This window comes from Mesoplodon mirus (assembly GCF_964341445.2).
Source record: "Mesoplodon mirus genome assembly, chromosome: 7".
Classification (NCBI taxonomy): domain Eukaryota; kingdom Metazoa; phylum Chordata; class Mammalia; order Artiodactyla; family Ziphiidae; genus Mesoplodon; species Mesoplodon mirus.
This window is the reverse complement of record NC_138983.1, coordinates 81,937,660-81,961,930: the sequence shown is the minus strand read 5'-3', so window position 1 is coordinate 81,961,930 and position 24,271 is coordinate 81,937,660. Positions and strand designations below refer to the sequence as shown.

The window sequence follows — 24,271 nt, the reverse complement described above, 5'->3', positions numbered from 1 at the left end:
GTAAGTCCCGAGACCAGATGCATGATCTCGATTAAAAGATAGTGGGTTCTGACTGGGTTCGAGTCCCAGCCCACGGGTTCAAGTCCCACCTGAGTTCCATGGTTGCACACCCACTAAGCTGGTCCCCCTTGGCCTCCCCCCTTGAAGCGCTGGCCACCACGACACACAGTTTATTTTCTCCACAGCACCACTGCTCTCTGAAGTGGGCTTGTTTATTCATCTGTTTACTTTTATTGTCTGTCACCCCCTCCCAAATCTGTGAGTACAGGAATCTGACTGTCTTGCTTGGCTCTCCCTCCCCGGAGCCTGGAACGGGGCCTGACACCTAGAAGGAGCTCAAGAAACATGTGGAAGCAATGAAGGAATCCAGGGAATCAAAGCTCAGTCACAGCTGTGCATTGGCTGCCCCTCTCCCAACCCAAGCCCTTTATCAGGGAACCACCTCTGATCAAATTAGAAAATGGTTTCCTTTGGGCCCAAGTGCACTCGGCTGAAATGGGTGAGACTATGGGTGCCTTAAAGGAGTGACCCCATTTTGTCCATGCTCTAGTTTGCACTCAGGCTGCTTTGTGGAACCACCCAAGCCACAAGGCGACCTGTGTTCTCCCTGGTGGGGCCAGTGCTCAGGAGACCTTGTAGCCAAGAGATACCATTCTCTCAAATATTTACCAGGCCCTGCCCTCGGAACTGGGTGGCAAGAAACCTCCACTGAGGGAGAACTCTAATGCACCGACACGGGTGATCCCTGAGCCTGCACCCGTGTCACGGGCACAGGTGCGCTGGTTGACTGGTGATGTCTGCAGGGGGAGGGCAGAAGCTCTGGGGCCTGAATGCAGAAGGGCCTCACCTGACGTGATGGCGGCGTCCCTCCTTAAGTTCTCGGCCTCGTGCTTCAGGGAGGTGATTTCCAGGGTCTGGCTCAGCACCTGGTTGTAGCCTTGCTGTAGGGCACTGATCTGTGGAAGGAGGCAACACACAGTCAGAGGGGGTCAGCCAGGCCTGCAGGACACGCCGGTACTTATCCAACGTTGGGCAAAGAGTCGGGCTGATCTTGGATCGGGGTGTTGGGGAAACCAAGGTTTTCAGTTGTCACTAGTGGAAGGGGCAGGAGGGGCCTGTTCCTTCAGTGACCACCATGTCATCGGTCCTCAAGACACGAACCTTATCTTTGTGGCCACCCAGGGGCTCCGGTGCTGCTGTCTTCCTATGACCTGTGGGTTTTCATCCATAAATAGACCAGCTGTTGGTTCCAGATCATCCAGCACTGACTGGATGCACAGCAAAGTTCAAGAGCCGGGAGCAGGTTATGAAATGAATTCCCTCTAATGAGAATAGAGGGTAGTTTATACCTCACAGAACACTCCAGAGTTTACAGAGCCCGTTCACACATGCTACACTGATACTCGTCACAGCGTTGCTGAAGGCTGACGTTCCCATTAATGTGCGCATTTTGCAAGGGAGCCAGGTTGAGACTCAGAGAGGCGAGGCCCCCTGCTCGGGATCACGCGGCTGGTCAGACGTGGAGTCTGATTCAAACCCAGTCTTTAGTTGCCTGGTTCCTCCTTCCCAGGTGGCTCTAGGAATGAGCGTGAGAAGTTGGAGGCTGTAAAGCATGGCATGGACTCGGGAGCCGGACTGTGGCCTTCAAGTCCTGTCTCTGCCAGTTAACGGGCTTTGTGAGCACAAGGAGGACACCATATTCTGTTTCCTTTTGTTCAGTCTGCACGCGGGGTGATGGTAGTCCCAACCTGATAGGATTGTTAGAAGTATTTTAATAAGTTAACATGTGTACAGGTGCTCAGATCAAGCCTGGCACACGGCACAGGGGGATGAGCTATGACGGTCCTCTCCTCTGACTACCCACGGGGTGTTTTCTTTCTTTTGTTTTGGGTTTATTTTGGGTTTTTTTTGCTGTATGCGGGCCTCTCACAGTTGTGGCCTCTCCCATTGCAGAGCACAGGCTCCGGTCGCGCAGGCTCAGCGACCATGGCTCAGGGGCCCAGCTACTCCGCGGCATGTGGTATCTTTCCGGACCGGGGCACGAACCCGTGTCCCCTGCATCGGCAGGTGGACTCTCGACCACTGCGCCACCAGGGAAGCCCTCACGGTGTGTTTTAGCTTCAACTTCCCTCGTCCGTCTCTGGGGAAGGTAGTTGGTAATCTTTATGTGTGCATTTGTAAGCCTTGCCAGGCTCACTTAAATGCCAGTGTGGTTGTTATTAAGAGGAAATACAGGGGCTTCCCTGGTGACGAGGTGGGTGACAGTCCGCCTGCCGATGCAGGTGACGCGGGTTCGTGACCCAGTCCGGGAAGATCCCACATGCCGCGGTGCGGCTGGGTCTGTGGGCCATGGCCGCCGAGCCTGCGCATCCGGAGCCTGTGCCCCGCAATGGGAGAGGCCACAACAGTGAGAGGCCCGCGTACCGCAAAAAAAAAAAATAATAAAAAAATAAAGGAAATACAGGAATCGTGGGTGGGAGCACCACAGGCCGGCTCTATCTATGGCTGCTGTGAGCACCCTCTAAGTCCATGGCTCAGAGCCCCCTCAAGGGCGGGCCCCCCTCCAGGAGTCTAGGTCTACACGTGGGGTGCGGAAGGCTCTCCATCAAATGCAACGTTGGTAAGGGCCCGAAAGTAGCTGCCAGGCCTCGGCCTCCACAGAGCAGGTACCCGAGAGGCCGGGAAAGAGAGCTGGGCCCAGAACCCCCTCCCTCTCGGTCTGATGTGGCCAGACTGCTTGTTCTGAGTGGCCCGGACATTCCCACCTCAAGGTGCACTGTGGGCCTTTGCCCTGTGATTTTTCAGATGTCAGGCCTCAGTACTCCCACAGGGACACGTTTATTGGGGCATAAATGTCAAGCAATCCGTAGACAGGACAAGAGCTAGCTTGTTTTGTTTTTTTTTGTTTTTTTTTTGCTGTACGCGGGCTTCTCACTGTTGTGGCCTCTCCCGTTGTGGAGCACAGGCTCCGGAAGTGCAGGCTCAGTGGCCATGGCCCACGGGCCCAGCCGCTCCGCAGCATGTGGGATCTTCCCAGACCGGGGCACGAACCTGTGTCCCCTGCATCGGCAGGTGGACTGTCAACCACTGCACCACCAGGGAAGCCCCACTAGCTTGTTTTGATAGATCAAAATGGAAGTGACAAGGAGAAGGATGCAATTTCTTTTCCTTTTTTAAAAATAAATTTTATTTATTTATTAATTTATTTTTGGCTGCGTTGGGTCTTTGTTGCGGTGCATAGGCTTATTGCGGCACCTTCTCTTGTTGCGGAGCCTGGGCTCTAAGCACACGGGCTTCAGTAGTTGTGGCACGAGCGCTCAGTAGTTGTGGCGCACAGGCTTACATGCTCCACGGCAGGTGGGATCTTCCCGGACCAGGGCTCGATCCCGTGTCACCTGCACTGGCAGGCGGATCCCTAACCCCTGTGCCACCAGGGAAGTCCTGGGTGCAATTTCTTTGTTCTCCTAAGGTAAGGTTGCCAGATTTAGGGGAGGAAAAAAGGATGTTCACTTAAAATAGGATTTCAGATAATGAATAATATTTCAGTGCAAATGTGTCCCATGCAATATTTGGGACACACACTACAACGAAATTCTAAAATTCAAATTTAACTGGGTGTCCTTACTTTATCTGGCAACCCCACCCGAAGAGAGTTCCTAAACTTCAGTCATTCATATACCACTTTCACTATTTTTCCCATGTCTCTTGGCTAGTCCCACTATAATTTCTTAGCGTTTTTCGTAGAAGCAGCTCCCTTTTTAAACTTAAAAACGTGCATTAAATTTAAAATAACTGTTATAAGAGTAAATAGAGACTCAGTGTCTTAAATAAAAATAATCCCTCCAAAAGAAGAAATACAGGAAATTCCCTGTTTACAATCAGACCAGGTTGCGGGCATCACGCTAAAAAAAAAAAAAAAAAAAAAATTGGGGGGAGGTGGTGGGCATGCCCAGGTAATGGAGTTCGGGCGTGCTGATATGGCCACCAGATGGCGCTCACAGCCTTTGGTCTTGGTTTGTATCCTTGGAAATCTTGTCATTATTACTCTGGTAGAATTAACAGAACCGTCAAGGTCTCACAAGTTTTCTGACTCGTTTCATACACCATCATGGTTCAGAGTCTAGGACATTTGGGGCAGTTACACTTACTTTTTCCCTGGGGCACCTGAGACATTATTGGGGGGGGTCTATGCTAGAAGTTGCGGGGACACAGGCCACTCTGACCCCCACTCTCCCCAAGGCTATACTTTTGCATGTTTGTGCTTTGGAAACTTTGAGTGAAAAAATTCTTTCACATCTTACTTTTCTCTGTTGGGGGTAAATACAACTTTTCCATAAAAGGTCCTTGGAACACTGAAAGTGTTTGTAAGCTCTTCTCAGCTTAATGCTTTTATTTGCATGATACCAGAGATAGAACACACAGAGACAAACTTCCAGAAGGGAAAACATACGTTCCCCTCTAAGACTCCAGTGGTTTTGACAGATTGAAAATATTTCAATCTGAGTGTCAGAGTTTTAGGATTTTGGATTGCTGGAAAACTCCAAAGAGTCTTCAAACCTCTTTGATACTTTTACTATCAAAGTAAATATCCATATTGTTTGTAATGGCATAAATTCCAAGATGTTTAATGTCTGTTAAGCTGTGTAATAAAATGGGCACTGAATCATAAGAAAGTTAAGAGTGCTAGGAGGAGTGATTGTTTCAGGATGATAATTTGGTTTCTAATTAGCACAGGCGTATAAGAGCACATGGAGGTAAGAATTTTCTAGTGATACTGTAGCAGATCGAAGATCTCTGAGAGCAAATCATTATGCACACACCTTCGGGGACCAGGGAAAACACATAAAGTAATCAGAACCATAAATCAACCTGCCATGTGGCTTACACTTCTGGTGGAATGCTCTGCAGGCAGTAGAATAGTTAAGAAACTAAAATGTCAGTGGTTGAAACTCGATTTGAGTTCAAACCGATGGAGCCTCTGGTTCATATATGCCTTGCTATAAAATATTCTTCTTCAGTTATAAGTGAAGCTCCAGTGGTAGGGGAGGCAAGAGCATGATGCATCAGTGTAATTATTTCTAGATAATTTCTTTGTAAAAAAACATTTTTTCCCCCAGATATCGGCAGCCACTTTAAATAATACTCAAATTGGGACCGGCTGATATTCAAAGCTATGTGGAAATTATATAATATTCTATGTCAAATATATTTCAATTATTTAAAAAATGGTATGTGGGGAATTCCCTGGCAGTCCAGTGGTTAGGACTCTGTGCTTCCACTGCTGGAGGCCTGGGTTTGATCCCTGGTCAGGGAACTAAGATCCTGCAAGCCGCGTGGTATGGCCAAAAATAAAAAAGGTATGTGGGAATAATTCAGCCTCATCCATGTACCTGAAAAAGACATGTCATTTTCTCAGGAAAGCTCTGAAATGGGAGAATAACTGAAAGGAATATTTCAGCAAAATTGGGTTCAGTTCAAGAAAAAGATGCTCATTAATGTGTCAGCTACATGTCAAGGTAGCTGTTTGCACTAATAATTCCTACAGGACCTGTTACTTTCATTGTTTTTTCAAAACCAGGTTTGAAGGAGAGTCATTAGTTCATTTAAATATTAGAGCATGTATTTGTTGACTTGTTTTTTCTGTCTCCCTCACTAGAGCATAACAGGGGGAAGGATCATGTCTGTCTTGTTCTCTGCTGAATTCTCAGAGCCTGGAAGAGGGCATGGCACGGGATAGGCCCCCCAAAATATTTCTTTGGATTAATGGACGGATGGGTGGATGGATGAATAAAGAACAGACAAACAGACACGGTCCTAACAGAGTTCTAGAAGGTTACTGGGCCCAACCTTTGCCTTCATGGAGCTTACAGTTTCCTGCTAGAATCTCCTAGGTTCACCATACACAATCTGTGTCCTTTCTAGAGCACCATTTCTAGGATTGAAACTGTGTACCTAGAATCGGTTACAGAGGGAAAGACAGTAAACAGAGAACAAGAGAACAAAGGCCCCCAAGCATTGACTATGGTTTTTTTTTTCCTCTCTCCTTTTTTAAAATGTTTATTTATTTATATTTTTCTTATTAGTCACCCATTTTATACACATCAGTGTATACATGTAAATCCCAATCTCTCAATTCATCATACCACCACCACCACCCCCTGCCGCTTTCTCCCCTTGGTGTCCATACGTTTGTTCTCTACATGTGTGTTTCCATTTCTGCTCTGCAAACTGGTTCATCTTTACCATTTTTCTAGGTTCCACATATATGCATTAATATATGATATTTGTTCTTCTCTTTCTGACTTACTTCACTCTGTATGGCAGTCTCTAGATGCATCCACGTCTCTACAAATGACCCAATTTTGTTCCTTTTTATGGCTGAGTAATATTCCATTGTATATATGTACCACTTCCTCTTTAACCATTCGTCCGTCGATGGGCATTTAGGTTGCTTCCATGATCTGGCTGTTGTAAATAGTACTGCAATGAACATTGGGGTGCATGTGGCTTTTTGAATTATGGTTTTCTCTGGGTATATGCCCAGTAGTGGGATTGCTGGGTCCTATGGTAATTCTATTTTTCGTTTTGTAAGGAACCTCCATACTGTTCTCCATCGTGGCTGTATCAATTTACATTTCCACCAACAGTGCAAGACGGTCCCCTTTTCTCCACACCTTCTCCAGCATTTGTTGTTTGTAGATTTTCTGATGATGCCCATTCTAACTGGTGTGAGGTGATACCTCATTGCAGTTTTGATTTGCATTTCTCTAATAATTAATGATGTTGAGCAGCTTTTCATGTGCTTCTTGGCCAGCGGTATATCTTCTTTGGAGAAACGTCTATTTAGGTATTCTGCACATTTTTGGATTGGGTTGTTTGTTTTTTTAATATTGAGCTGCATGAGCTCTTTATATATTTTGGATATTAATCATTTGTCAGTTGCTTCCTTTGCAAATATTTTCCCCCAGTCTGAGGGTTGTCTTTTCATCCTGTTTATGGTTTCCTTTGCTGTGCAAAAGCTTTGAAGTTTCATTAGGTCCCATTTGTTTATTTTTGTATTTATCTCCATTACTCTAGGAAGTGGATCAAAAAATATCTTGCTGTGATTTATGTCAAAGAGTGTTCTTCCTATGTTTTCCTCTAAGAATTTTAGAGTGTCTGGTCTTACATTTAGGTCTCTAATCCGTTTTGAGTTTATTTTTGTGTATGGCGTTAGGGAGTGTTCTAATTTCATTCTTTTACATGTAGCTGTCCAGTTTTCCCATCACCACTTATTGAAGAGACTCTCTTTTCTCCACTGTATATCCTTGACTCCTTTGTCATAGATTAGTTGACCATAGGTGTGTGGGTTTATCTCTGGGCTTTCTATTCTGTTCCATTGACCTATATTTCTGTTTTTGTGCCAGTACCATATTGTCTTGATTACTGTGGCTTTGTAGTATAGGCTGAAGTTAGGGAGTCTGATTCCTCCAGCTCCATTTTTTTCCTTCAAGACTGCTTTGGCTATTCGGGGTCTTTTGTGTCTCCACACAAATTTTAAGCTTTTCTGTTCTAGTTCTCTAAAAAATGCCATTGGTAATTTGATAGGGATTGCATTGAATCTGTAGATTGCTTTGGGTAGTAGAGTCATTTTCACAATATTGATGCTTCCAATCCAAGAACATGGTATATCTCTCCATCTGTTGCTATCATCTTTAATTGCTTTCATCAGTGTCTTACAGTTTTCTGCATACAGGTCTTTGTCTCCCTAGGTAGGTTTATTCCTAGCTATTGTATTTTTTGGTTGCAGTGGTACATGAGAGTGTTTCCTTAATTTCTCTTTCAGATTTTTCATCATTAGTGTATAGGAATGCAAGAGATTTCTGTGCATTCATTTTGTGTCCTGCAACTTGACCAAGTTCATTGATTAGCTCTAGTAGATTTCTGGTGGCATCTTTAGGATTCTCTCTGTAGAGTATCCTGTCATCTGCAAACAGTGACAGTTTTACTTCTTCTTTTTCAATTTGGATACCTTTTATTGCTTTTTCTTCACTGATTGCTGTGGCTAGGACTTCCAAAACTATGTTGAAGAATAGTAGTGAGAGTGGACATCCTTGTCTTGTTCCTGATCTTAGAGGAAATGCTTTCAGTTTTTCACCATTGAGAATGATGTTTGCTGTGCCTTTGTCATATATGGCCTTTACTATGGTGAAGTAGGTTCCCTCTATGCCCACTTTCTGGAGAGTTTATATCATAAATCAGAGTTGAATTTTGTCAAAAGCTTTTTCTGCATCCATTGAGATGATCATATGGTTTTTCTTTTTCAATTTGTTAATATGGTGTATCACATTGATTGATTTGCATATATTGAAGAATCCTTGCCTCTCTGGGATAAATCCCACTTGATCATGGTGTATGATCCTTTTAATGTGTTGTTGGATTCTGTTTGCTAGTATTTTGTTGAGGATTTTTGCATCTATATTCATCAGTGATATTGGTCTGTAATTTTCTTTTTTTGTAGTATCTTTGTCTGGTTTTGGTATCAGGGTGATGGTGGCCTCAGAGAATGAGTTTGGGAGTGTTCCTTCCTCTGCAATTTTTTGGAAGAGTTTGAGAAAGATGGGTGTTAGCTCGTCTCTAAATGTTTGATAGCATTCACCTGTGAAGCCTTCTGGTCCTGGACTTCTGTTTGTTGGAAGATTTTTAATCACACTTTCAATTTCATTACTTGTGATTGGTCTGTTCATATTTTCTATTTCTTCCTGGTTCAGACTTGAAAGGTTATAACTTTCTAAGAATTTGTTCATGTCTTCCAGGTTGTCCATTTTATTGGCATAGAGTTGCTTGTAGTTGTCTCTTAGGATGCTTTGTATTTCTGCGGTGTCTGTTGTAACTTCTTTTTCCTTTCTAATTTTATTGATTTGAGTCCTCTCCCTCTTTTTCTTGATGAGTCTGGCTAATGGTTTATCAATTTTGTTTAACTTCTCAAAGAACCAGCTTTTAGTTTTATTGATCTTTGCTATTGGTTTCTTTGTTTCTATTTCATTTATTTCTGCTCTGATCTTTATGATTTCTTTCCTTCTGCTAACTTTGGGTTTTGTTTGTTCTTCTTTCTCTAGTTCCTTTAGGTGTAACGTTAGATTGTTTATTTGAGATTTTTCTTGTTTCTTGAGGTAGGCTTGTATAGCTATGAACTTCCCTCTTAGAACTATGGGATGCTTTTGCTGCATCCCATAGGTTTTGGAACGTCATGTTTTCATTGTCATTTGTCTCAAGGTATTTTTTGATTTCCTCTTTGATTTCTTCAGTGATCTCTTGGTTATTTAGTAACGTACTGTTTAGCCTCTATGTGTTTGTGTTTTTTACAGGTTTTTCCCTGTAATTCATTTCTAATCTCATAGCGTTGTGGTCAGAAAAGATGCTTGATATGATTTTAATTTTCTTAAATTTCCTGAGGCTTGATTTGTCACCCAAAACGTGATCTATCCTGGAAAATGTTCCGTGCGCACTTGAGAAGAAAGTGTAATCTACTGTTTTAGGATGGAATGTCCTACAAATATCAATTAAATCTATCTGGTCTATTGTGTCATTTAAAGCTTGTGTTTCCTTATTAATTTTCTCTTTGGATGATCTGTCCATTGGTGTAAGTGAGGTGTTCAAGTCCCCCACTATTATTGTGTTACTGTTGATTTCCTCTTTTAGAGCTGTTAGCGATTGCCTTTTGTATTGAGGTGTTCCTATGTTGGGTGCATATATATTTATAATTGTTATATCTTCCTCTTGGATTGATCCCTTGATCATTACGTAGTGTCCTTCCTTGTCTCTTGTAACATTCTTTATTTTAAAGTGTATTTTACCTGATATGAGTATTGCTACTCCAGCTTTCCTTTGATTTCCATTTGCATGGAATATCTTTTTCCATCCCCTCACTTTCAGTCTGTATGTGTCCCTAGGTCTGAAGTGGGTCGCCTGGAGACAGCATATAGATGGGTCTTGTTTTTGTATCCTTTCAGCAACCCTGTGTCTTTTGGTTAGAGCATTTGATCCATTCACATTTAAGGTAATTATCGATATGTATGTTTCTATGACCATTTTCTTAATTGTTTTGGGTTTGTTTTTGTAGGTCCTTTTCTTCTCTTGTGTTTCCCACTTACAGAAGTTCCTTTAACATTTGTTGTAGAGCTGGTTTGGTGGTGCTCAATTCTCTTAGCTTTTGCTTGTCTGTCAAGCTTTTGATTTCTCCATCGAATCTCAATGAGATCCTTGCTGGGTAGAGTAATCTTGGTTGTACGTTCTTCCCTTTCATCACTTTAAGTATATCATGCCACTCCCTTCTGGTTGGTAGAGTTTCTGCTGAGAAATCAGCTGTTAAACTTCTGGGAGTTCCCTTGTATGTTATTTGTCATTTTTCCCTTGCTGCTGTCAATAATTTTTCTTTAATTTTTGCCAAGTTGATTACTATGTGTCTCGGTGTGTTTCTCCTTGGGTTTCTCCTGTATGGGACTCTCTGTGCTTCCTGGACTTGGGTGGCTATTTCCTTTCCGATGTTAGGGAAGTTTTTGACTATAATCTCTTCAATATCTTCTCGGGTCCTTTCTCTCTCTCTTCTCCTTCTGGGACCCGTATAATGTGAACGTTGTTGTGTTTAATGTTGTCCCAGAGGTCTCTTAAGCTGTCTTCATTTCTTTTCATTCTTTTTTCTTTATTCTGTTCCGCAGCAGTGAATTCCACCATTCTGTCTTCCAGGTCACTTATCCGTTCTTTTGCCTCAGTTATTCTATTGATTCCTTCTAGTGTGTTTTTTTTTTCAGTTATTGTATTGTTCATCTCTGTTTGTTTGTACTTGAATTCTTCTAGATCTTTGTTAAACATTTCTTGCATCTTCTCGATCTTTGCCTCCATTCTTTTTCTGAGGTCCAGGATCATCTTCACTATCATTATTCTGAATTCTTTTTCTGGAAGGTTGCCTATCTCCATTTCATTTAGTTGTTTTCTGAGGTTTTACCTTGTTCTTTCATCTGTTACATAGCCCTCTGCCTTTTCATCTTTTCTGTCTTTCTGTGAATATTGTTTTTGTTCCACAAGCTGCAGGATTGTAGTTCTTCTTGTTGCTGCTGTCTGCCCTCTGGTGGATGAGGCTATCTAAGAGGCTTGTGGAAGTTTCCTGATAGGAGGGACTGGTGGTGGGTAGAGCTGGCTGTGGCATTGGTAGGCAGAGCTCAGTAAAACTTTAATCTGCTTGTCTGCTGATGGGTGGGTCTGGGTTCCCTCCCTGTTAGTTGTTTGGCCTGAAGTGACCCAACACTGGAGCCTACCCGGGCTCTTTGGTGAGGATAATGGCATACTCTGGGAGGGCTCATGCCAAGGAATACTTCCCAGAACTTCTGCTGCCAGTGTCCTTGTCCCTTGGTGAGCCACAGCTGCCCCCCGCCTCTGCAGGAGACCCACCAACACTAGCAGGTAGGTCTGGTTCAGTCTCCTATGGGGTCACTGCTCCTTCCCCTGGGTCCCAATGCACACACTACTTTGTGTGTGCCCTCCAAGAGTGGAATCGCTCTTTCCCCCAGTCCTGCCAAAGTCCTGCAATCAAATCCCACTAGCCTTCAAAGTCTGAGTCTCTAGGAATTCCTCCTCCCATTGCCGGACCCCCAGGTTGGGAAGCCCGACGTGGGGCTCAGAACCTTCACTCCAGTGGGTGGACTTCTGTGGTATAAGTGTTCTCCAGTTTGTGAGTCACCCACCCAGCAGTGATGGGATTTGATTTCATTGGGATTGCGCCCCTCCTACTGTCTCTTTGCGCCTTCTCCTTTGTCTTTGCATGTGGGGTATCTTTTTTGGTGAGTTCCAGTGTCTTCCTGTCGATGATTGTTCAGCAGTTAGTTGTGATTCCAGTGTTCTCGAAAGAGGGAGTGACAGCATGTCCTTCTACTCCGTCATGTTGAACCAAATCTGACTACGGTTTTAAGCAGAATTATGCACTGAGGCCAAAATTCATCAATTTCCAATTGCTTTTTTATCAACGTTGTTGAGATATAATTTACGTACCAGATCAGTGGCCAATTTTAAAGTAGTTCTTTAAAACTTAAGAAAAATTTTTTTTTTCTTTTGGATTTAGTTTCAGGAGGAAGGAAGTTGACTGGTAAATCCAGACATTCTGGGTGGAGAATTTTTGGTGAAATTCCCTATAAATGAACCAGCAGCTGCCTTCAGGGTTTGATAAAGGCCTCAGTGTTTGGAACACTGTGGGGTTCCTTCTCCCCATCTCCAGCTCTTTCTGGCTGGGTCCGGGTGGGTGTGAGAAGTGGTCACTGAAGCGACAGGAGTTGGGTGGAAATGCAAAGTGGGTGTGAAAGCATGAGGTGTACAAGGTGGCAGAGCTGAGCCCAAATCACATCACTGTCTCTCACTTGCTGTGCAAGCTGTAACAAGCTCCTGGGCATCGCTGAGCGTGCCTCAGTCTCCTCATCTGTAGAATGGCATGTGTCAGAAGACTGAGGTTTAAATAGCTAATGAGGGGACTTCCCTCATGGTGCAGTGTTTAAGAATCCCCCTGCCAATGCAGGGGACAGGAGTTCGAGCCCTGGTCCAGGAAGATCCCACATGCTGTGGAGAAACTATGCCCGTGGGCCACAACTACTGAGCCTACACTCTAGAGTCCGTGAGCCACAGCTACTGAAGCCCTCATGCTGCAACTACTGAAGCCCACGTGCCTAGAGCCCATGCTCTGCAGCAAGAGAAGCCACTGAAATGAGAAGCCCATGCACCACAGTGAAGAGTAGACCCTGCTCACTGCAACTAGAGAAAGCCCGTGCACAGCAACGAAGACCCAATGCAGCCATAAATAAATAAATTAAATAAATAAAATAAATAAATAAATAAATAAATAAATAAGCTAATGCACCCAAAGCACCTGCACCGGGGCCTGAACATGGTAGGCACTTAATCAAATCTAATATTGTTCTTACAAGGCTAGAAACTTGCCAACCCTGCACTCCCTGGAACTGTACTCCTCACCATGCTGTGCTCACTGCCCATTTCTAACTACCCGGGTGGCTCCCCCCAGGCTCTACCTGAGAGCTGTCACCCTGTGTTGTGACCCCAAGGCCCCGACCCACTTGTCTCTGAGCCCTACCTGGTTTTTCAAGCTCTGGATCTCTCTCTGTTGGGCATCGTCCTCTTCATGCAGAACCTGAAACTTGGGCGGGATCACCCTCTCCTTCTGCCTGGAGGCAGCTGTTTCCAACAGCTTCTGGCTCAGGTTGGCCACTTGGTTCTGCAGGCTTGCTATCACGGTGTCTTTGTATTTAGATTCAAGTTCAAAATCGGAGAGACGGCTGACTTCTTTTCCCAGCAGCAGAATTATTTCATCCTGGGTGGAGGCCAGATGGGAAATTTACTAGGTGTGGGTCTGGGTGTAAGGCTGAGCCCATTTAAAGAAAGACAGGAAAAATATGGTATCATTCTTTGGGAAGGTGAGGGCAGGCAGGGAGGGAAAAGGCAGACTTTCAAGGCTATCTCTGTCACTTCGAAAATCTCATAGAGACAAGAATTGGGTTAAAATGAGGTAATTGTATATAGACTCCTGTAATGGATGTCTATACCTCACAGGTACGGACACTTTCCTTTCCCTGAGAATTAGACTTTCATATTAAGAACAACCATCCCACTTGGGAACATTTGTTGCTAGAAAGTTTACTTAGAGTGTTTTCATTTATAATATACAGCCTAGCACACTGGGGACCTAGGAAAGGTAGTTAGGAAAACAACATTCTGTTTGACCACATTCTGCCTATAATGAGGGTTATTTGTTTTAACTTAAAACATTCTTAACTATTTGTTTTCCCTTTCCTCTCTTCTAATATTTCCTGCCTCTTTTGGCTATTCATGTATGAATTTTTTCCAGGTAACTCAATCTGGAAAGTAAATGAGACAGGAATACTGATTTATTTGCATGGGCTCATGTAAACTTTTGGCTGGAAAAACAAAATTGCTGGTAGACTGTACCCACAGGTATAATTAACCCTGTCCTCCATCTCTCCAGTGAAAAAGCTCTGCAGCCAAAGAATTGGTTAGGTTTTCCAAAAAAGGAAAAAAAAATCCCCCAAACTTCTCACCAGACGTTATCAATAAAATGTCAGAAAAACTGAAGAAGAAGAAGAAGAAAAAATTCCCCAGAGGCCTTTTCCAAAGCAGTCATGGGAGGAGGTAAATGGGCAATTTCTGGGCCAGCTCATTCCCAGGAGAGCCGTCCAGTCAGCCTCACGACCTGCTAGCTCCGTGACCTGGGGAAGGACAGGGTCTTGCTCATGAGAAAGCCTGTCTGACATTGCCAGCTGCTGCCAGGGGCCTTCCTTTGGGTCCTTGTGAAAGTTGGTGGCAAAACTTCAAGAGAGAGCATCAGACATATTCCCTACTCCTGGGCAGTTTCCCCTGTTTCACCCTGTTATGATCAGCCAGGTGCTTATTCATTTTTCATGCAACGAACATTCATCGGGCAGCAACTAAGTGCCAGGCCCCGTGCCAGTGCTGGAATATAAGAAGTTTGCAGAGGGCAGTGGACAGCTGTGGGTTCTGCTTTCCTGGTGAGGGTCCCCTTGCCCTTCTGGAGGGAGCGTTCCTCCTTCCATGGGGTCTGGGTAGGATTGTCAGTCATGTGCCCTGCTCCTTCCTGTCCCACCTCCCCATGTGCATGTGGCCCAAGCTGGTCAATCAGAGATTTCACACATCGATTACAGAGGGAGAGCATCTTGCCTTCTTTTGGATCATAAACTTTAAATATGTAGGCTTGTTTGCCTGAGTTTGTCTTTTCTGACACACAAAGCCAGCGTCATGTAGAAAGCCAGACTCTGAGGGAAACAGAGGGGAGAGGTTGGTAGTGAGGAGGTGTTCTGATGACATTATTCAAGCTCCTGGATCTAGCCATACCTGAAGCTAGTGGCCCTTTAAATTTTCCAATAAGTTGAGCTAATCGATGCTCCCCCTCAAGCTAATTTGTTTATTGTCACTTGAAGGAGTCCTGGCAAGTTAGGGTAGAAATGGCTTATAAAGAGAAAGAATTCTTTCTATTATAAATAGAAAAAATGATAAATGGCTTATAAACATTTTCTATAAATAGAAAAAATTATAGTGGTTGCACTATATTTCCGAGTTAAAATTGAGGCAGGTTGAAAAATGGCAACAAATACTTTGCAGTTTTGCCATCCAGTCTATTTCCCCACCCTCTAGTCTGGGCTGGCCCCGTGACTTGCTTTAACCAACGGAATGGAGTGGAAGCGATGCTGCATGATCTCCAGGCAAGTTCTTACAGGCTGTGCAGCTTCTGCTCTGGCCCCCTGGGAACCCTGAGACCACCGTGCTGTGATGAAAAACCACATGCACAAAGGGGCGCACCAGTCCAGGCATCCTGGCTGAGGCCCTAGATGTGGGAAGGAGGCCAATGGAGACCGACCACCAAACTGGCCAAGCCAGCGGCTGACTGAGGCCGCATGAGTGAGGCCAGGGGACGCGAGCAAAGGAACCTTCCAGGTCAACCCATAGATTCTGGGGAATAATGAATTGCTGTTTGAAGCCGCTAAGTTTTGGGATGGCTTGTTACACAGCGATAAATACAGAATCTGAGCGTGGCTTCTCGCCTTTCTGCAACATTTTTCAGAGTCTGGTCCCAGGATGCCTGGGTTGGAACCCCCTGCCTCCTGAAGGTTTGGATTTCCGTGTCTGACAAGAACCCCAGGTAGGTCTGCTCCTCACAAACTCTGAGAATTGCTGCAGGAGCAGGCCCTGGCCCTGAAGGAAAGCGAGATATTATAGACTGCTTCTTTTAGAGTAACTTTCGAGTCGTGTCTAAGTGGGGAGAAATTGACCTGGGCCCTTCCCAGGATGGCTTGAATCCACCTGTTCTGCTCACATCCCTGCTTTAAACCTCTCTGGTTCTTTAACGAGTCTCTCGGCCCACGCCTCCCTGACTTCAGGGCTCAATTCCTCCTGCTAGGAACGTGTTTTTGCGTCACTGTTCCATCACTGAAGGTTGACCAAGTGATTACTGTGTGGGAGTTAGAAGTACCCGCTGAGAAGCTAACCAGACCTCGCTTTGAATCCTAACACTGCTCCTTGCACTGGGCAGCCGTGAACACATCACTGAACCTCTCTGAGCTTCAGTTTCCTCATCTGCAAAGTGAGGCTGATAAAATCTAGTTTGAAGTTGGTGAAGATTAACGAGCTAATAAATGTCAAGTGCACAGGACATGGCCCAGCACACAGTAGGTGCTCAGTACCTTGTAGTTGTAGATGTTATTTGGGATAAAATGAGCAGTGGCCAAACCTGGCTGAATGTCTTGGGAGGAAGAGGTGGTTTCTTGGAAGTAGGAAAAAGGGACAGTCCTTGAGACACAGAGAACAAGAGGCAGTGGCAATCTCTCCATGGTCCCTCTTGCTGCTGTAGCTCTGTGCTTCCCCAAGACCCCTCACCTTATCGTGCTGGGACAGGTCCTGGTCCACAAAAATTTCTCTGTAGGGCTCTGCCCCAGGAATTTCCTCGGCCACTGATTGTTCCGACAGTTCCGCCGCGTTGGTCCACACTAACACACAAGATCAACAGAGAATGCAGAGGAGACTGTGAGTTTCCCCAAAGTCTTAAAGAATATTTTCAGATTAACCTTCACATTCATGAGACTTATGCACTGAAAGCATTACAGGAGGACTGGAAAGGGTAAGAGCTGCCTCATTTCTCTTCCCCAGCGTTAACTGCACTGATGCACTGTGGTGTGCCTCTTTCCAGACTTTTTTCTATGCCGCATAAGAGCTGATGACCTTGGGCAAGTCATTTGCTCTTTCTAAGCCTTCGTTTCCACATACATAATTCAGGATCCCTGATAGTCTCTGTTATAAAGGGCTATCTGGAGATTAAATAGAATAATGATATAGAGCAGGGGTTGGCAAACTATGGCCCTGCGGCCAAATCTGGCCTTCTGCCTATGTTTGTAAATAAAGTTTTATTGCAACACAGCCACAGTGATTCATTTACATATTATTTATGGCTGCTTTCCAGCTACAAAGGCAGAGCTGAGTAGTTGCAGCAGAGACCATGTGACCCACAAGTCCTAAAGTATTTACTATCTGGCTCTTTACAGGAAAAGTTTGCTGACCCCTCATGTAGCGCATTTAGCGCTAAACATTAGCTATATTTTTTATTGCAGTCATATCTTGTCAAAAAACAAAAATGCATTTACATGACAGAGATTCTTATCCAGCTTACTTTTCAGCTAACAATATCAAAAACATCTCCCCATGTCAGTATTTGTAGCTGTACTTGGTTCTTTTCCAGGGTAGCATTGTGGTCCATTGTCCAAGTGTGCCAAACGTGTTTAACTAGGATCCACTTGATAGACATTTAAGCTTTCCTATATTTTTTCTTATTTACCCCAGTATTACAAGGCCTTTTTATATGACTTTCAGGGATTATGGCATTGTGTTTGGGGACCCCACTCTGTATCACATCAGACATCTCGCAATTCACTCACATCAACACTGAATACATTTCTTTTTATTGGTGTAGAAACGTTTGTAAAGATTTCTATAATTCTACGTGTGAGATCACTTGGGCCCAAGCAGCATATTTTAAATTTCCAAGCGACTATGGTTTCTGGACAGTCACTGCACATTCTTATCTTCCTGTGAAGTGAGAAACTGAACAAATTGTTTTCAGTGGTGATGAAACTTTAATGAGTATTAACATTAATGATGAATGAAGCACACACTGTCATGTTTGTGGACATTCATCATTTATTCATTTTGCTTCTGTATTTTTTATTTATGCATTTTAGAGTCAAAGATTCCTGCCCCCCAGCCAGGTCTCAAACCTGTTTGTGGACCCCAGAACCTCTAGTGGACATAGCTGATGGCCTGTGGTGCCCAGAGAATGCACAGCCTTGCGTGTTGAATGAGCAGCCCTGGCCACAGTGTTTCCTGGGGCACGAGGAACACAAGGGCCTGGAACTTCAGCAGCTGCCCATTTTCTCTCCCTCCACCTCCCCAGCTAGGTCCATGATTAGAAAACTTTTATTTGAAGCTCACTGCCCCCATCTGACTCTCTTGGATCCTGAGCAGCTAAGTCCTAACTGACTATAGCAGCAGTGCCTGATAGAGAAATAAAGGGAGCTACAGAATGCAATTTTCAATTTTCTCGTAGTCACGTTAAAAAGGTAAAAAGAAGAGAGGAACTTTTAATGATCAATTTTATTTAACCCAATACATTAAAAAGCATCATTTCAACACGTGATCGACAAAAAATATGGAGATATTTTATATTCTTTTTCTTCGAGGCATGAAGCCTTTGAAATCTGGGGTTTATTTTACACTGATTGCGCATCTCAATTTGGAAACTGAGTTTTCAGGAGGAAGAGTTGATCTGTTTTCAGATTCCTCAAGAAATCGGCTCTCATTGGAGGAAGGTACTGACTGGCCTGTGTCCCCAGGGAGGGCCTCGGGGTCTGACCCTAACTGGGCCCCTGTCCAGTCTCAGCTTAGAGTTCTGGCGTCTGATGCCATCTCTAGGGGTGACTCCGGCTGCCTCTACGACCGTGTCGTGGCTGTCTTGAGGGACGCTTCCCTGCAAGATGATGGCCGGAGGGGGGACTTCATCAATCTTACAGAACAGGCTGATCGATGGGGTCCCTTTACTGGGGAAGGTGTGTTTACTCAAAGTCTTTGTGGGGCTAGAATTTGCTCTGAGACTTGCTTTCCTTACACCCAGGCAGGGAGGTGCGGGAGCAGTTACCCCTCACCTGCCCCAAACTTCTTTACCGGCTACTGTTATTTATCAAAAAGAACCTAAGGGCCATGTATGACCAAACCGGCTTAACTCTAGCTGCTGGATCCTTCGGAGGTCCCAGTGGGGAGAAGCCCCAGGGAGAGTTGGGAGGGCTGGGGCGGTGGGACGGTGGATATGGGGACGCAGGCACTTTAAGAATTTTCGGGCATGAGCTGTTGGCCAAAAGGCAGGGGAGTTACTTTAATATTTTAACAACCCCCAGCTGTCCTGGTGCGCTCCAATAATCACCAGTCTGCACCAGGGGCAGTATGTGTGCACCTTAACTGTGTCTTTCAGACATTGTGAGTTGTAAATAAAAGTTAAATAACAATCATGGTTAGGTAATAACTTAATTTTTAAATTTTAATATTTAAAATTTAAATATTAAAATTTTAAAATATTTAAATTATTAAGATTGTAAAATTTAAAATTTAAATATTAAAATATTAAATATTTTAATATTTACTGAATGTTCGCTATGCACCAGGCGCTGTGCTCAGCACTTACAGGCAGGATACGATTTCGTCTTCATAACAACCCAGTGAGATAGGCATTATTATTCCCATCTCCATTTTATACGTGAGAGATATGAGGCACAGAGACGGCAAGTCACCTGCTCAAGGACACACAGCTGGTAAGTGGTAGAGTCAAGGGATGAACCTAAGTTTGTTGGATTCAGAGCCTATGCTTTTAACCACTATGTAGTCAATGTATTGAAGTGGGAAGATGTTTATGACATATTACTGAATTTTAAAAATCAGGTAGGGAATTCCTTGGCAGTCCAGTGATTAGAATTCTGTGCTTCCACTGCAGGGGGCACAGGTTCCATCCCTGGCTGGGGAACAAAGATCCTGCAAGCTGAGCGGCACGGCCAAAAAAAGAAAAAAAAAGGTTACCTATGTTAGGTTCATATGATCCTATTATTGGGAAAAATATATATATATATGAATCAAGATGCTATTTTAATAAGTCACTCCACATATTTTCTTTTCTCAGTAATTCTTCCCCACCTCCCATGAGCTCTTGCCATTAAGATTTGGCCTTGGAGCTGACGTTTTATTGCCTTGTGGTAAAGGAAGGATGAGTATTAACTAGAACAGGGTGAGTTTTCCCCCAGGCAAAATGACGTTTTCATTTTTGACAACGTCTGGAGACATTTTTGAGAACCACAGTTAGGGGGGGTGGTGGTGTTGCTACTGGTATCTCTGGTGGGTAGGAGTCAGGGATGCTGCTAAACACTCTACAGTGGACAGGACAGATCCTTCAACAAGGAGTTATGCGACCCACCTGTCACTGTGCCAAGATTGAGAAACCCTGACCTGATCTGCAGTAAATAAATCCTTGGCTTTGGGTTTTCAAATAGAATTTTTCAAGTCTAAAGCAAGGTGACAGTCTAACAGTAAACCAATTTAATTGGAAGAGCCCAGCTTTGCTAAGAGAGGAAAGAGCTTTCTCAGAACCCTTAAAAAGAGGTGTTTTCTGTCAAGAGACAGCATGGAGGACTGGAGCACAGAGTTTTCTCTAAAGCGTGCAGTAGAGAGGCCCAGACACAAAGGAACTCCCCATGACACGGGAAGATGAAAGTCCTTTTCTGAGGATGGCGAGAGTGTCAGGGGAACGAGGGCAAACGTTTGGAAACATGAGACCTGGCTGAGAGGCTGAGGAGATAGAGCCCAGGTAGATGTGAGGGACTCTAAGCCATACGACTCATCCTTCATTTCTCCAGGGGGAATCCAAGTCCTTCAGAGAAGCCCCAAGTTCAGCATGGCACTGGAGAAACCAGTGATTACAGTGGAAAAATTTAAATGGCGGAGTGAAAAAAAGAAAAGAAACAGCCCATGTGCCATGTGTCCAAAGGACACATTAAAAAAAAACCCCGGGCCTCCCTGGTGGCGCAGTGGTTGAGAGTCCGCCTGCCGATGCAGGGGATACGGGTTCGTGCCCCGGTCTGGGAGGATCCCATGTGCCGCGGAGCGGCTGGGCCCGTGAGCCATGGCCGCTGGGCCTGCGCTTCCGGAGCCTGTGCTCCGCAGCGGGAGAGGCCACAACAGTGAGAGGCCCGCATACCGCAAAAAAAAAAAAAAAAAAAAAACCCAAAAACCCTGTATATATGTTCATAAGACAGAACATGATGCATACAACAAAATGAATGAATCTCAGAAATACTATGCTGAGTGAAAAAAGCCTTCCACAAAGGAACATGTACTACATGGTTCTGTGTACTTGAGATTCTAGAACAGGAATATCTAATCCATGGCGGGAAAAGAATTCAGAAGAGTGGGTGCCTCTGGGGCCTGGGGCTGGGAATTGACTGGGGAGGGACATGAGGGAACTTTCTGGGGTGATGGTAATGTTCTATATCTTGATAGGAATTTGGGTTACATAGGTGTGCACGACTGGCAAAACTCAGTGAGCACATTCAAGATCTACACCTTTCAGGGTGTGGTAGCCAGTCTCCCAGATGGCCCCACTGATTCTTGTCTCCTGGTATTCAGAGCCTTGCATCATCCTCTCCAATACTGGATGGACTTTATATTAGTTAGCTGGGGCTGCCATAACAAAACACCACAGGAGGTCTTAACAAAAGAAATTCATTTTCTCACAGTTCTGGAGGCTGGAAGTCCAAGATCAAGGTGTGGGCAGGGTTAGGACTCTCTCCTTGGCTTGCAGACGGCCACCTTCCTGCTGTGTCCTCACATGCCCTTTTCTCTGTGCACGTGCATCCCTGGCGTCTCTCTCTCTCTTCTTACAAGGACACCAGCCCTTGGATTAGGGCCCACCCAATCATCTCATTTGAACTTACTCATCTATTTCAATACACTATCTCCAAATATGGTCACATTCTGCGATATTGGGATTGAGGCCTCAGCATATGAATTTTGGGGGAATGCAATTCAGTCCGTAACAAAGCTTCTCTATGTAACCAAGGATATTGCAGAAATGACACAGTTTGATTCCTGAGGTTAGATCATAAAAGACATTGCAGCTTCTGCCTCACTCGCTAGGACCACTTGTCTGGAGGAGCTGGCAGCTTGAGGATGCTCAAGCAACGTATGGAGAGGTGCACTTAGTGAAGAACTGAGGCCTCTTACCAAAAGCCATGGGAGTGACCCATCCTGGAGGTGGGTCCTCCAGCCCCAGACAAGCCCCCAGAGGACCACAGCCCAGCCACCACCATTACTGCCACCTCATGGACAAGCCTGAGCAAGAATCCCCCAGCTAAGCCATTCCCAACTTCCTGCCTCAGAGAAGCTATGAGATAATAAATGTTTACTGTTGTTTTAGGCCATTACATCCTGCAGTAATTTGTTATGCAACAATAAGTAGCAAATACAGGTTTGGGCACCAGGAGTGGTGCAAAATTTAACAAAAACCCTACAATGTGGAGTGGTTTGGGATGGAACAGTGGCCAGAAGCTGGAGGACTTTGGCCAAGAGTCTTTGAGAAAGCCTGAATAGTCTTAGGAGAAGCCCGATGGCCTTTGAGGAGGCCGTGAGGGAAGGGTTCCAGGAAAGTGAGGAAAATGTTACTGGGGTTAAGGGATCCTTGTCAGGTGGTGGCAGAAGGTTTCCTAACACGTTGCCTGTGGTCATGAGGAAGGTAGAAAATGTTTGTGATGAGGCTGAGTGGTCAAGCTAAAGAGAGTCCCAGACAGAGTCTTGGAAGGTGCTGCCTGGTTACTTCTTACTACTTATAGTGAAATGTGAGGGGGAGAGACAGTTAAAGGAAGGGCTGTTAAATCAGGGCAATGTTCTGGGCTTGAAAATTCCCTGCCTCTCCAGGTGGCAAATGAAATGTAAGAAACAGGTTCTGGGCAAACATCAAATCAAGGGCGCTCTCAAGAAAACACAGTCCAGAGAAGAAGCTGAGGGTGTGGTTGTAAAATCCTTTGTTAAGAATACAGATCCAGGGCAGTGTCCAAGAGAACCCTTCGGTCAAAGAACTGGGCTTCTAAGAAGCTTCGGTCCTTTGTCAGTCTTTGCAGAAGCCCATGGTGGAAGGGCTTGTGACAAAAAAGTCTGTGGGCGTGGTTTTTGCCTGATAGGATGAACCCCAATAAGAAGCACTGCCAACTCAGACTGACAGAGACCCACAAAAGTCAAAGAAGCGTCTGGACCCCCAAGCTTCTACAGGCAGGAAGCAGGCTATAAAACTATGCAGCCACATCCATGGGACACCTTTCATAGGAAAGGGAGGACGACTCAGAAGGCAGAACTCAGGGACCAGCGGGCAGACCCAAGAGCCCTGGAAAGTCATTTCTGGGCAAGAGTTGGACTGAAGCCCAGTCAAGGAACTGCCGATATTTTCCCAGCTGGACTTCAGAACTGCTTTGGGCCAGGGACTCCTGTGTGTTTCCTGTTTTTCTTCTTTTGGAACAAGAGGAGTGTATGTAGCAGTGATGCTATGTCTGTCCCACCAATATGTGCTGGGTGTGTGAGGGACAGACCCTTTGTTCAGAGGTCTTCAGATTTCTGGAAGTAGTACTTGATGAGCTGAACGTAACGTACTACACCCATGAGCCCCATCTGTACCTGGACTTGATTTAGACGAGATTCTGGAATTTGAGCCGATGCTGTTACTGGGGTGAGATTTTGGGGGGCCTCGGGAGAGAGGAGGAGGAGTGTGAATCATTGAGGACCCGAGGGCAGGCTGTGGTAGTCGGCCTCCAAGATGACTGCTGATAATCCCCACCTCCTGGTCTTCAGGCCCGTGTGTAGTCTTCTCCCACACTGGAGGGTGACGCCCTGGGTAACCAGCAGGATATTGCAACAATGACAGAGCATGACTTCTGAGGCTTAGTCACAAGAGATGTTGCCATTTCCATCTTGTCCTCCAGGATCACTTGCTCAGGAGGAGCAGCTGCCGTGTCATGGGAACGCTCGAGCCACTCTCTGGGGAGGCCCATGTGGTGAGGAACCGGGGCCTCCTGCTGACACCCATGTGAGCAGCCGTGTTCCAAGTGGATCCTCTGGCCCAGGTCAAGCCTTCAGATGACTGCAGCCTTACGAGGGACCCTGAGCCACAGCCGTCCTGCTAAGCTGCTGCCAAATTCCTGACCCACAGAAACTGTATAGATGATAACACATGTTTGATTTTGCTTTAGGCTGCTACGTTTGGGGAGAATTCGTTATGCAATCATGATAACTAATACACATTCTGTGTTCATTTTACATGAAGGAGACAAAACATGTTGAGTTCTAGTTAATGGTATATGTGCTAAAACATTTAGGGGGAGGACTACAGATGTGTGCTATTTATTTTGAAATGCATCCAAAAAATAAGATGGATTAATGCAGGACAAGAAGGATGGGTAGACAGAAATGTAATAAAGAGTACAGCAAAGTGTTAGTGGTAGAATTAGGAGGAGAGCTGTCTCTGTAAAATTCTTTTTGCTTTGCTGTATGTTTGAACGTTTTCACATTAAAATGCTGGGGTGGGGGCTTCCCTGGTGGCGCAGTGGTTGAGAGTCTGCCTGCCAATGCAGGG

General features: G+C 45.0%; 2 protein-coding genes across 2 annotated transcripts in view; one reads left to right on the top strand and one right to left on the bottom strand.

Annotated features, from left to right (window-relative positions):
- The window catches only part of LOC309808830 (forkhead-associated domain-containing protein 1-like), a gene marked incomplete at both ends in the record, with an annotated part of 1,104,685 nt that overhangs the window by 37,632 nt on the left and 1,042,782 nt on the right, over positions 1 to 24,271 (top strand). The window lies entirely within an intron of this gene.
- The window catches only part of LOC309808008 (forkhead-associated domain-containing protein 1-like), a gene marked incomplete at both ends in the record, with an annotated part of 79,556 nt that overhangs the window by 17,467 nt on the left and 37,818 nt on the right, over positions 1 to 24,271 (bottom strand). Inside the window, 3 exons of the mRNA XM_082628017.1 lie at positions 848 to 956; positions 13,112 to 13,348; positions 16,444 to 16,553. Of these exons, the coding sequence (XP_082484143.1) occupies positions 848 to 956; positions 13,112 to 13,348; positions 16,444 to 16,553 (456 nt within the window). The remainder of the gene's footprint in view (positions 1 to 847; positions 957 to 13,111; positions 13,349 to 16,443; positions 16,554 to 24,271) is intronic.